The sequence below is a fragment of the Mastacembelus armatus genome, chromosome 19, assembly GCF_900324485.2.
Source record: "Mastacembelus armatus chromosome 19, fMasArm1.2, whole genome shotgun sequence".
In the NCBI taxonomy this organism is placed as follows: Eukaryota; Metazoa; Chordata; class Actinopteri; order Synbranchiformes; family Mastacembelidae; genus Mastacembelus; species Mastacembelus armatus.
The window spans coordinates 11,069,206-11,083,793 of record NC_046651.1 but is presented as its reverse complement, the minus strand read 5'-3'; the positions used below and the strand labels follow the sequence as shown (position 1 = coordinate 11,083,793).

At 38.4% G+C, this 14,588-nt stretch overlaps 1 protein-coding gene across 1 annotated transcript in view; it reads right to left on the bottom strand.

The window, feature by feature from the left end:
• Window positions 1-11,457: 11,457 nt before the first annotated feature.
• LOC113135794 (alpha-tectorin) overlaps window positions 11,458-14,588 on the bottom strand; it is a 38,877-nt gene continuing 35,746 nt past the window's right edge. The window contains exons 40-48 of the mRNA XM_026316087.1: window positions 14,277-14,560; window positions 13,837-14,114; window positions 13,585-13,704; window positions 13,071-13,255; window positions 12,817-12,977; window positions 12,428-12,679; window positions 12,147-12,306; window positions 11,953-12,055; window positions 11,458-11,855 (exon numbers count right to left, since the gene is read on the bottom strand). Of these exons, the coding sequence (XP_026171872.1) occupies window positions 11,764-11,855; window positions 11,953-12,055; window positions 12,147-12,306; window positions 12,428-12,679; window positions 12,817-12,977; window positions 13,071-13,255; window positions 13,585-13,704; window positions 13,837-14,114; window positions 14,277-14,560 (1,635 nt within the window). The 3' untranslated portion in view covers window positions 11,458-11,763. The remainder of the gene's footprint in view (window positions 11,856-11,952; window positions 12,056-12,146; window positions 12,307-12,427; window positions 12,680-12,816; window positions 12,978-13,070; window positions 13,256-13,584; window positions 13,705-13,836; window positions 14,115-14,276; window positions 14,561-14,588) is intronic.

Here is a 14,588-nt window from a genome sequence, read left to right as displayed (position 1 = left end):
TCAAGATGTAGTTAAATATGTATATTTAATATTTCCTCTCATTTATTAATAGTCCTTCTTTGTAAAGCTCTTCAGACAATGTGGTAAAAACAGGCAATTGTTATTATATGTTTACATGGCAGTGGCAATGAACTATACTTTATGTTTACTGAAGTCAAACCCAAATCGCTATATTACCTGTAGATCTGTTGTCATGTATGACACAGCGTTTCTCAGAGATCACAATCAGTGCTGTGCTGTGTTTACACTTGGCTAGTCAGAGGGGACCACGTAACCCATCGCTTTTACAAGCTGTCCATCTATAAAAATGAAGTGATGTGGTTTCCCAGTCTGTTCTATTATTCTGCTCTTCTTCATCCTCTCCCACCTGCTTCTGTTTGCTGGAACAGACAATGATGCTCTGCCAGCAACACACACAATTAAGTGAAGAGTGATGAAATTATATCTCTGGCCCAGGCAAATGGAAGGATGCGGGGATAGAGAAGCAAACAGGGAAGGAGGGAGAATCCATTCTGTTTCCCTCTGGGGCCAAGGGAAATTCTATTAGGCTTATAATAGAGCAATTTTTCACCTCCTTCCACATCAGTCTATTATACAATTTCTCCTCCTGTCCTTTCCTACCTCCACTCTACTCTTTAAAGATGGTGCAGCATCATTTCGTGTCTTCTGTCCCTCTTATGTATCCCTGGAAATCCCTTTACTTTTCTCTGAACTCTATTCCTGTTTTTCTATATTATACCTTATCCGTCACTGTTTATTAAAATGCACAATAAAATACATTCCAAGTTTAAAAAATACATTTAAATCCTGTTAATGTTTTAGTAAGTCCATCTGATTTAACAGTTAAGGCATTCCTTAGAAGCTACACCATGGTTGGCTGAAGGGTTTTAAAACGTCTGTGGTCTTATAGTAGGTGATTAAAGCTTAATGACGGGAATGTGGTCTGACTTTTATTGCCTACAATTATTCCATTTTCAGTGATGATGAAGCCTTAATGTGTTTAGCTGGAAGTGGCAAAATAAGAAACACTGACAAAACTCACACAGCATCCTTTAGAAGCTCATAATAGGTGAGGCATTACACTCAATGGGTTTGCAGTGAACAGGAAAGGATTTATTCATTTGTCGTGGGTTGGTTCAAGGGGAAAAGCCATTAAAACATTATTGGTTTAATTGCATTTTATGTAAAGCCGCACATTCCCTTGTTCTGTGTATGTCGCATACCAGGTGCCACATTACAGATTCAACTGTGTTATTAAAAGGTATTCAGCCAGAAAACTGTTTTGAAAGGAAAAATATATCTATTTATCACTACAACCAATGTCTGCAATACCAAGGCACATTGTTTAAAATGTTGACTTGTTTCATCACATATTTTACCCATACTTCCTCCCTTTGATTCTTTTGTCAGCTTGCCCTTACAAGTGAGTCACTGAGAGACAGAGCTTTCATGTCATAACAGTCAAAAGATCTACAGCGCAGTAACAATTGTACCAAGACAAGCGAGATACCTCCAAAGACTGATCTGCACCTAGAGGTACAAACACACTGCTCAAATGACACTGAGGGGTGGCTTTGAAACCATGTAACCACTTAACACAAAACTCTATGGATCCCTTTAGAAATTGTTATGTAAGAGAATGCCTGTTCATCAAAAATGACTCTAAAAATTTTTTTTCTCTAAATGAAAGTGACAATGCTATTTGAAAATATGAAAAAGTTAAATCCTCCAGTTTATCTACCTCTACTCTTTGTCTACCTCTGTCTAATATCAAAGACCCGTCCTGCCCAAAACTATTTCAAGTGATACATTAACCATTGTTATGAGTATGTAATCTTCATATGTGCTATACAAAAACAGAAAGCTTGTAAGGCACACCAATGGTAACTGCAGGGTAAGTAAGCCTGCCTTAGCTAAAACATGATAACCTGACAAGACAAGCTGTTAGTTACAAGACTATATTTGGTATCTGGACTGTGTTTTCTATACAGAGTGAGCAGGAAACTGAAGCTCTGTCCCCATTTTCGGCCTCATGAAATCTGATTAGACATCAGAATACTCAAGGACAAGCAGTGATGTTCTGCATCTCATATAATCCACAGGCTTGTGTTTCAATCCCAGCCAACTGTCTTTGTGGTGAATACAGGTATAGAGTGATGGTCGTGATGTCACATTGATACCGACTCTATATAAAGGAGTGATGTAATGCTGCACTGTGGATGTGGAAGCAGATTATTTTACCCCAAAAGATAATACACCTCTAGTATAACATGGACCTTTCCTAGATTTATCTAAGCATTGAAAAAAGTAAGCATGTGTTTTGATACTTCATTTGTGTGTTTTACAGTAGGATCCAGTAAATAAACCATGCAAAAAAGAGACAATTTCTTTACTACAAAAATGATTTTCACTAAAACATGAAAATACTCAATAATCTGATGGTTACAAAGTGCTATTCATGACCTACTGTACCATAGTGAAGAATTCAAAAAATATGTATTGTATCGGTATGTTCATGGTCTGATGACAGACAGGGGTCAACATTAGTTTTAGTGCTGACCTGAGGCAGAATGTGTTGCAGCTTGTCTGTGTGTGATGTACGGAAACTGCAATGGAGAGCTTCAGAAAACAGGGCAGGCCTGTCTATGTATTTCTAAGAAAGCATAAGCAAAGAGCCAAACCGCAAATATCTGATGCTTGACAAACTTGGTTAAGCATATACTCTGACACAAACACAAACCTTGTTGATGAATAACAGAGACACACTGATTCATCACAGTGTCATTGAATGCCCTCGTGTACCCCAAGGGATCTTTGCGCAGTGTTTAAAAGGCTGGTCTCTCTGTTTAATTCAAGATGGCTCAGATTTCTGTTCCATACCATTCAACCTATAACAGTGTTACAACTAATGCTAGACAAGCCACCTGCAGGACCTGTAGATGGCTCACCACACAGTCTTCAGATTCTGTCTGAAACATCCCTTTAGGAAAAACAGAGCTGTCAGACCTGTACTGTAGAAATAAGATCAGGGACAAAGCTATGAAAAGCTTCAAACTTCTCTATGTCATTAAAATGTCTTCAGAGAGCTTCTGTACATCTTTGGTTCACTCAGTGTTAACAAATGTTGTGTACTCCCATTATGAGCAAACCTGAGCACCCTTTACACTATGCAACTGTGGACTGTTTAAACCCAAAAGCATTCAAAACCAGTGGTCTGCAGTTCAGGATCATATTGTACTTGGACATTTCTGCCTTTAAACGTGTTAATAGAAGAATGTTGAAATGTAGAAATACCTGGACCGCTTGGCTACTAGATATTAGTTCCTGTTCAATCTATTTGACCTATTATCTCATGACATAGGTTTATCCTGTCTATCCTCACCGATAATGTCAGGGGAAAAACAAACACTGTATGTCTCACCCACATTGTCAGTCCCAGTCTTTCTGTTCATCCCACGTAATATATTAAAGTCCTCTGTTGGATTTTGAAAAAACTCCAGGGGCAAGTGTGTGTTATTTCTCTCTCTGGTTTTAAATTATTCAAGATTAGTAAAGGCAAGCAAGACTACATCATCATCTGAATTCTTTAGATACTGATGCTGATTTGCAGTTCTACATCACCATCATATCCAAGTTATATTTTATGTGTCCCTGTGAACAGACAATAGTAACAAAAACATCAAGAGATACTTGCTCACCCTCTGGGCTTTTCTCTTATTCAATATGGCCATAACCTCTTGGGCTGAGTTTAACCAAGAGGGTCAACATGTCTGTCTGGCACACAAAACGACACATGCTCTTGGCTTTCAGCCCTTCTCTTTTCAGTCCCATTCTCCCTCTTTCCATTCCCGATTTTTACAACGGCAGTACCGAGTGTCAGGTTCAACTACATTATCAGCTGTCAGGGATTGGAATCAGATCAAAGTGGGATACTGAAAAGCGTGAGTTTCACATCCCTACTCCTAACCATACAAAGTAGGTAAGGAGCAAACCTCCCTCCCCTGGGAGTTGTAATGGGAGTGGCCGATTACCCCTGTATGCCACAGTCATCTGGGCCAACCCAAAGGAAGAGCAGGGACCAGCACATAGCCAGTGATGAGGTCTTGCATAGCAATCCGTATAGTCTATAACAATAGTAGGAATATTCATCCATCCATCATCTACATCTGTTTATTCCTAACTAGGGGATCATGGGGATCTGCTGTAGCCTATCCCAGTTCTCTTTGGGTGAAAGGCAGGGGTACACCCTGGACAGGTCACCAGTCCATCACAGGGCAGAGTAGGAATATTTGTTAGAAATACATATATAACCATTAATAATGCCAATTGCATAGTGATTTTTTAATATGCATAACAGATCTGGATTATTACATCACTGCACCTATATATCCTTCTATTTGATGAACTCAAATTAACTGCAACATACTCTACACTCAATAGGCACTCTGTGTCAACCTGGTGTTGTTTCTGTCTACTCCATCATGGAGAACTATTCTCCTCTCCCCCCTCAGAAACCAAGAGAAAATTTAGTTAGGACTGATCTGCTGCCCAATTTATCTTAAATCCCCGCCGATACAGATCTAATTTCAGCCTCTTAGTACCACAAACAGGAAGAAGAAGCCAGTCGATAAACAGCCCATGGTCAATGTTGGAGGGGGTGAAGTGGTGGTGATGGGGCAAAGGATGAGAATATGGTGACACAGTAAAAAAGGAAAGTAGGAGGGTTGTCATTATCCCTCATCCAATCCATCAGTCATTCCATCAACCTCAGGCCTTCTAATTATTGGAATAAATTTAGGGTATGTAGGCAAATTAGCTAAAAACTTTTTAAGTAAATTGAAATTACTAATTGAATTAAATGTAATCAGGCCTGACCTGACTTGAAAAATGGGAATGGTATTCTGTTTGCCTCACTACACATGTATTCTTTATTCAGAATTATGCATAATAATACAAATGTATAGCCAGTGTAAATTTGAAGTATTACACAGTAATGATATTTCACTTAAATAGAAACCTCAAATAAATGAAAATTGGCACCTCTGAAAAAAAGACCACCAACATTTTACAAATTCCTGCAGCCAGAGGTAATACTGTACAACTGAGGGCTGTACCTTAAATGTGATCAGGATACAAAACCTGAAGTTGCACCATGTCATGTAGAATGGACAAAATGTAACATGTGAGAGCAGTCACGGTGCGGTAGAGATTTAAATTATATATAATCACCACTATTTGGTGACAGTGTTTTTAAAGCAAGAAAAAAAAGAGTAGAATGTACAAATACTTTTAAGATGTCACAAAAATATATAACTAAAAAAGGAGGCATGGGCTGACATCAGAACCAGATGGAGAAGTAGAAGCCCTTTAGTGAACCTGATTTAATATTTTAAATGAAAGGCTGATGGAAACAGCATGTGACAGACAACATAATTTGTAATTGTGGCTTTTTTATTCTAATGGAAATTAATTAATGTACAAGCATTACCACATACAACATAATAGTTATTATACCTACAGAAGGAAAGAGGGGCTGATAAACAATGATTGGATTTTGGTTTTAGTGTAATTCACTTTGAATGAAACATAACAGACATACATAACAATGAAGAAAAACATTAGGGTAGTAAATATACTAGATGTAATTTTCACGACAGTAAAGATGTCATTGTAAATCCATGAAGAATACAGCATAAAGTCACGGTACGTATTTTTCACTTTACAAAGTGCTGATTTTTCACACATGGTTTGCTGAGTCAATTTCACGAGTTCTAGGATTGCAACTATAGTCTCCTGTCTGTCCAGCCTTCTCAGGAGTATAGAATTCACCAGGAAAATCTAATTACTCTGGGCAGTAATAGTAGATGTCTGGGTATGTTTTTATCATGATTAGTCCTCTCAAAACAAATGGTCTTGTAAACTATATAAAAAAAAAAATTTAAAAAAAAAACAATAAAAAATATATTCTGCCATTTTTTTCCCCTACACAGGATACAATGCACAGGTGTGCTGAAACATAGTGTGATCGTGTGTATTTTAGATTATTCAATGTAAAAACTTCTTGTACATATAATTCCAACATACTCACCATTAGGAAGTTGTTCCTGTATCTTATGCTACTCAAATTCAGATATGATTACTGTATGCTTTGTGGTGAAATGTGTAGTGATCACTTCTGCTGACCCCTTCGACACACCACACTGGGGACTTCAAGGGAATCCAATTTAGCCAGCTAGGCCCTGAGAGTCTTGTAAAAGTCAACAAGCTGTCACACATATTTTCTTGTCTTCCTTCGTCAACCATGGTCTCTTTCTGTCTTTCATTCAGTTTCCCTTCTTACCTCCTTCCTGGCACTATAACTTCAACCAACTCAGGTCTAAAGTAGTGGGATGAGTATTCAAGATAGAATGATGGCTCAATTGGAAACTACTGTACTTGCCACTTCTGGATGATAGAAAATTAAATAAAATTTACCAACCCTTAATAATAGTTTAAATAAATCCATCCACCATCCATTGCTTATCCTGGCACATCCAGCCACTCCCAGTGGACAGACGAGAGGCGGGGGACACCCTGGACACATTACCAGTCTATTACAGGGCTGACACACTAAGACAGACAAATACTCACACTTACGGCCATTTTAGAGTCAACAATTAGCCTAACCCCAAGATGCAATTCTTTGGAGTGTGGGAGGAAGCCAGAATACCTGCAGAAAACATACACAGGCATTGGGAGAACATGCAGACTCCACTCAGAAAGGCCTCACGCCAACTGAGATTCAAACCAAGAACCATCTTACGCAGCAGTGTTAACCACTGTTCAACAACTCGAAACATAGAAATACAACAGTTTAAACTCAGAAATAAATATAACATATTTATGTACCAAGGTCCAATGAAAACAGCTTGTTCTTTTTTCTTTAAGCCATATAACATCAAGGCAGGTCACTCAGGGGATGAGGTGATTATATGACAACAGTTGACAACTGAAAGATAAGGTATGGCTTGCCACATATGGATATGGTTAAGTTGGATGTATGTTTGTAGGGTCAAAAAGGTGGAAAAAAATCTGTGAAGCTACAGGAGCTCCATTTAGTTAATTAAATACAGGATAGATGAGTTAAAGAAAGGAACTGATTAAATGGCACTGAAAAATAGAGTGATTAGGGATAGCTCTAAGTGACACTCATTTTTAGCAGAATACATATGTTTTGAAAGTATTCAGTGGTAGAGAGTTCCCAAATACTAATCTGATTTAGCCACTGGAAGCCTTTTCTGTGGCATTTCTGGCCATGTTAGTGTAGTGGTTCTAGGGTTGACAGTGTCAGTCTGTCGGTTGGGCAGTCCACCACTTTGGTCCAAACTAAAATGACGCCTGTTGGATGGATTTCCATGAAATTTTGTACAGACATTTACTGTTCCCAGAGGATGATGCCTGATGTCTTCAGTGATCCCTTGACTTTTTTGAAAGAGTGACTCAGTTTTTGGTTAGAAATCATATAGACAGATTCTTGTTCCTCTTGGGAGTTGTAATATATAACAAATATGCCAGTTTATTTTTTTTTTCAAAACTAATTAAACTCACATGATGTACACTGTGTTTATTAGCAATTATTAATATGCTAACATGGAATACTAAAAAGGTGAGCTCAATAAATATTACACCTGCTAAATATAACAATGTTGAGGTGTTTGCGTTCAGTTTATCAATTTTTTGTAGAACCTCAAATGCTTACTTTGTTAGTATGTTGGTGATTAGTCTAATGAGTACACGAGGCCAAACAACATGGATACTGCAGTCAGGATATTCGATGACTGTTCCAACATCTTTCATGTTGCCAGTGGGTTTAGTTCCTACCTTGTTTGTGAAAGACCCAGGAATGTCTGCTCCATGTCGACCTGGCTCTCCTCAACATCCTTAAAAACAGAACCAAATTTCAGCCATAAGACACAAATACACACACACAAACATTTTCTTAATTGCTTACCTAGCAATCACTCAATATTACAGCCCCTCCTGACATTTGATGTAATCTTTTAAGGTTTGGTGTAATCAATCCTGTTGTTGGTAGAGAAAAACTGCATAAAAAGTTACATGTGCCTGCAAAGCTCCTGTTAGTAATGTTAAGTCAGAGTTATGACTACTTGCAAGCCTTGGAACTGTATAAGTACCACAGAATCAAACTGCCATGTGCAAAGCAAAGTATTTAACCCAACATACATCAATGAGGATGATGTGGACGATGTGTGTAAATTTCTTCTGGCATGCAAATGTCAAGACAGTGACTTCAGTCTTTTGTAGTATGCTAAAGTGAACCAACTGCACGTAATGTTAAATAAAATAAATGAGAACTATTCATGATGAACAATTTGTTAGAAAAACACCAACCAATTTTTTATCACTATTGTTTTCTCATGTATATTCATTTTCTTTCTGAATACACTAAGAGCAGCTGTAAGAGCAGAGTCAAATTCCTTGTGTGTCCGACATATTTGGCGGCTAAAACTGACTGATTCGATGACATATGTGTATACTGTGTTTTTTGTACTCCCCATTAATAAAACAACCGTGCCCCTGTTACACTAAATGCATAGATTTTTTTATAAACATGCCCTGCTTCACCCTCTAAACCTCTATAGTGACAAAAATCTTTCTCAACTTGCTCCAAAATGTAAAAGCCACAAACATCATAAGGCGCGGTCCTTGTTCTTCAACACAACTAACGTTATGCACAAACATAACAGTCCTTAGCTAATGATAGAATAAACAATCGTTTTTTCCCCAGCTCTATAAAATAAATAACCAAAGCTCATAACGAAGCTAATCTAACTGTTACGTTTTGTAAAAATACTGAGCTCAAAAAGTTTGAATCGCTAGCTAGCGTTAGTTACCTTTCTATCTTTAACGTAAAGCTAATGCTACTGCTAATTGTAGCTAGCTACCTCGGTAATTAACATAATTTCCTATACAATGTCACCTTAAATATCACTTGAAACCGTGTGTGGATACAGTCATTTTACAGACTACTCAAGAAAAATACTTACTTAGACTTTAGTTCACATGTAGCAGGATTTTTAATCAGTTGTATGGAGAAACATCCCGTCAGCTCCGACTCGCGCCATTTGTTGGACACTTGTTCCCATCATTCCACATTCTTGAGCATGCGCACAGGTTGTCTCATGGATATCAATCTATCAATATATCAGTCTAAAGGGTTTCTGAGAGTGTGATTCAGTGTGGATGATGAAAACTATCACAAATAGCTGTATTTATTCTATCATCTTCCAAAATTATTTTTACATATCCTATGTTAAAACTTTAACAAACAACATTTAAATTACCTGTAGAAACTTAAAACCTTGTCATCTTACATGGAGCTCACAGACATGGCAAAGCTCATGCATTACAATAGATTTGTTGCAAGATTTTCTCTCAACAAATGATGACTGCAAAATAATGCCTTAAATAAATCAGTTCCAGTGTGTGCTATGTTATTTCTTATGAATGAATCTCTGTTTTGCTTACTCTCTCATGTTCACACATTGACTTTAAAAGCCTGTAAAGTAACATAAGAAACAGGACCAACTTCCCAATGTACGGTGGCCGACAAGGGCAAACGCGCTGCAAAAGAGAAACGCTGCAAAAGAGAAACGCTGCAAAACAGAAACGCTGCAAAAGAGAAACGCTGCAAAACAGAAACGCTGCAAAAGAGAAACGCTGCAAAACAGAAATGCTGCAAAACAGAAACGCTGCAAAACAGAAACGCTGCAAAACAGAAACGCTGCAAAAGAGGGAACACAACGGAAGTGCGCCAGGCCGATAGGGGGATCCCGAACTGAGGGGTGCTATGAACAAAGAACTTTTCCAGAGGCGAGAGAGACACATGTAGTGACATAAGTCACGTCTCATTTTGGAGGCTGCGTAATGACGCAGCTTATAGTGTTGAATTGCAAAAGAATTGAATGAGCGACCTCTGATGATTATTCTCATGTGCTAATATGTGCTAACAATGTTCTGTTACATTTGTTTACTTGATCAAAATGTCATACAACGTCGGGAGATGTGGCGGAAACGCTGCAACGTTTCTGTTTTGCAGCGTTTCTCTTTTGCAGCGTTTCTGTTTTGCAGCATTTCTGTTTTGCAGCGTTTCTCTTTTGCAGCGTTTCTGTTTTGCAGCATTTCTGTTTTGCAGCGTTTCTGTTTTGCAGCGTTTCTCTTTTGCAGCGTTTCTGTTTTGCAGCGTTTCTCTTTTGCAGCGTTTCTCTTTTGCAGCGTTTCTCTTTTGCAGCGTTTCTCTTTTGCAGCGTTTCTGTTTTGCAGCGCGTTTGCCCTTGTCGGCCACCGTACCAATGGTTTATTGTCAGGGAAACTAAGCTTTTACACAGAGCAAACAAACAATGACTGATACTTCAAGATTAAGAGGCTATTGGTCCTTTAGTACCCATCATGAACACATGGATATGTTGAGTATAGAAGGAGACTAGCACATAATTCAAACTGAAACAAGATTATGTAGTCATTAAGCCAACAGACATGAAATAGGAGCTGTATAGTTTCCACATAACTTACCTGAGTATGTCAATTGTGGACTGGACAGCCTGTGTATTGGGCCACGTAGAGTTGAACATATTGTCTGCTTTAAAGTCTTTGTACTGTACAATATCATCAATGACAAATTATATATTGTGGGCATGTGGTAAGTGTTGTTATGTCTACTGTAGGTCTCATCGCACACCTCTTGAGGTTACACTAGCTGACAATGATGAATTTCACCCCACATAAAAGACACAGGAGATGATTGTTTTGTCAGTCTCTACATTCAATCCAACAATAGAAATTTGACACAGTGGAGAGAAACCCAACCTTCTATATCACTCATGTCAAATTCGAAGAACCCTATATAAATGGTTTATATTGTACTGTAGTTATTGTTACATTTTCATGTCCTATACAGTACATGTTGTCAAAGGATAGAGGCATCTGCTTAATTACTAATTAGAGTTGAATATATATTAATTAAATTAATTATTATATTTGTTATTATCACAAATGAAATATTGATTTAATAGACATTGCAAAAGCGTTAAGGGTACAGAAAATAAACTCTGCAATAAGCACCAAATGATGGAATTAATGTAATCAATCCAAAAACCTGAGCAGCAGACAGATAGTGTAAGTACTGTGCACTTATACTGCCCTCTAATGTTTAAAAGTAAAATACATTTTTGTTATTTATTACGTACTGCTCTGTCCTAACCCTTCATTGGTGAGAGAACAAGCGACAGTATGGTACAGTATGCATTTTTAATAATGATCTATTGATTGTGCGGTTTGGTGTGTTATCTACAAGAATGCAGAGGTTGTCAAAATGTAAGTTATGCAATGTAAGTGGACTTTTGCATTGAGAAAGGGGTAGACTGAAACTCATCCTAGGTAACAACAAGTAAGCATACCCCAGAAAGAAAAATACTTTATTTATACTTCATACCTTCATTACACATAATAATTTTTGATATGAAAGAGATTAAATGATTAGAATCACCCCAAAGAAACTAAGGATACAATTGATAAACATCTAAAACTGAATACAGCAAAGGTTGAGGTTATAACAATAGCATACATCAGGGCCCTCTAGTGTTGTAAAGTACCATTACTTAAAACAAATGCAAACCACAAAGCATTTGATATAGAAATACAATCCAAAGTGTATGTAGATTAATATGTTGAGTGATTTTACAGTATGAATCATCTTTGATCTCCCTAGATCAGAGTTTTGACTGTGAGCAGACTGACAAACAGGGTCACCAGTGAGGTCATCTGGCCTGAAGCACTGCTTCTTGATATCTCTTTGACTGCAAGAAAAGAACCAACATTTACATTTAAATAATAGATCAAGTGCTATGTTATCTATAATAATCCAAGGTTTATGAAAAGATAAGAGAGCTTTACCACTTCTAGGCGATCTGAGTACGAGTGGTCCTAGTGACATGGAAACAGAATCCTGGTAGGATACATCCCTCCGAACTCGCCTGTAGTAGCCTGGGTAGCAGTGCTGCAAAAAAAAAAAAAAAATCAACACATTAGCAGCTTCTGCTGATGCACATGGTGATAATATGACTAATCACCCTAAAACACAAACTTACAGCTGTGCAGTTGTTGTTTCTCAGGAGACACAGGTTGACCTGGCAGTGCAGATAGATGGATGAAAAGTTGGTAAAGGTGAACATCCGGAAGGAGAACCTGGCCACGGTGGAGACACCATTCTGAATCATGTCTACTGTACCATCATCTTGGTTAGGACACCTGGAAATAAAGTTGTAGTTAAGAATAAAAAGAAGTAATTTTTTGGAATTATTATTTCAGATTTGTGCAATCCAGAACATGAAATCAGCTAAAACAAGGGAAAGTTGCAATACTCTCTTACTGTGCACTGATGAGATCCCAGCGCACAGGGTAGTCAGCATTGTTTACTGGGGTGGTCCAACAAGACTCCAGAATGGTGGAGATTTGCCGTTCATCAATTCCTTCTGTGCGCACCTCTACATACAACCTCTCGTTTATTTCGATTTCAATGTTACTGTTAGTGGTGAATGGGAAGCGGAAGCCAGAGTCCGAGTAGGGGATCATTCTCATATGGTACTGTCCAAGCCCAGATGGAAGCTTTTTCCTCAAGACACTATAAGGAACAACACAAATTGTGAATAAATCACAGGGGTGCAGGGGTGTACAGACTACAAATGTGCATAAACTATAGACAGCAGTTAACAACACTTTGGTCACAAAATAAACATGGAGAAGAGAAGGCATTGTCACCTCTCTAGAGGGTTTATGCCCACAGACATAGACAGGGCCTGAGAGAGATGATATTCACAGCAGAATCTCAGATTGATGCTCCTCTGGCGGCTGATGTGACCTCTGTGAGGGTCCACACTGCCCTGAATGCTGTTCTCGTAGATGAAATGGGTTCCATTGCTCTTTAAATTGAAATGTCAAATGGCTGATTATCGTTCTAACATTTGAAATCATACTCAGTCTACAATGGTAACATTATAATTTATATGCTGTACCCTGAGAGTCGTCCCACACAGCTGAGCGTCATTGTCAAAGTGGAACAGCAGCCGTCCGTCTTGGAGGGTCCCATTACAGGAGTTATCTTGGAGGTGGAGGGCGCTAGGTGGGAAGCCAGCTTCAAACAGCTGGCAGCGTGACACAGACATGGTTCCTGAGCTACTAGCACAAGTGATGGATGAGTCTGTGAAAAAGCAATAGAAATAAAAATCAGTTTTTGTATGTATGTTTTTGTATATTTCAGGATCTAAGCCTGAACAAGAGTATTTTAATATTAAAAATGGATAAATGATTACTGTATATGAAGTTATTGTTATGCAAGTCATTATGTGTTGCATAAAGAACAGAATTGGTGAAGTTGGATCTTACTTAACATAATAACATTAATGTTGCAAATATTCAATAGGTTTATATTTGACCGCCATTTTAAATTGTTTTAGTATTGTTCCTGAGAAATCAAACCAACCAAACACAACAGAAAGAGAGTGAATGAAAAAGTGAAGGTGCCCCTACCATAGCTCTCATTGTTGGGCCGATGGTGGTGTTCATCACAGAAGCAGCCATACACACCATCCTTCTCACCACACCACTCATACTCTGTGCAGCCCAGCTGATCACAGGGGTCTGACTCAGCTATGGAAAAAGTGGGGAAAGGAAGAGAGAAGTAGTGGGAAAATATAAACAATATAACATTTTTTCACAAGTCCAAATTATTTATTTTCTCATTCATTATTTTGACTAATAATTATCCCAATGCAAACATACCACACTGCAAAGCTGAGCGCCACTCAGGGATGTTTAAACCCAAAACAGAGCAGGTTTTCTCATAGGCTGAGACTGCAGAACACAGCATGCCATTGGCATGAGTGTAGAGGCAGAGATCATAGACACAGGCACTGAAAAACAGCTCTGGGTCAGAGTGCACGTGACAGGAACTGAATGGGCCACTAGTGTTGGTGATGACGCTGCAGAGCTCAGAGTATTGTTCTCTGAAGGGACAGTTGGTCAGTCCATCACCGCTCCTAGCATCTGTGGATCCACATCTAGAAAATACATTAAATGTTTAATACCTGAGACTTTGTCTGACTTTGGTTACTTTGCATACATTTTTGAAGAGGTACAGAGCATGGATTGCAAAATTAGTATTAAAACTGTTTGGTGATCAAACTGAACAAGATGGTGTTTACTTTATGTCGTAAACTCACCCTGGTTGGCTTGTGGATGATTTCCAGTTCTGCCCAAATTCGTTGTCATTTTGTGCCAAAGTGCCATTGGGCAAGATTTTATCATCTGAACGATCATTGTTGGAGTTGCCACACATCCCACTCACTTTGTTTTTACGATTTTGGCCAATTCTGACCAGCAAAGTACTCTGGCCATCAAACTGGACAATCAGGTCAATGGCATCGACCACTATGTAGCTTCCCTGCCTTAGCACCTGAGCTAAGGTTCCTGCATTGGTGGGAAGAGTCACCTCATTTCCATCAACCTGGAAACATGAGCAAAAAGAGATAAAC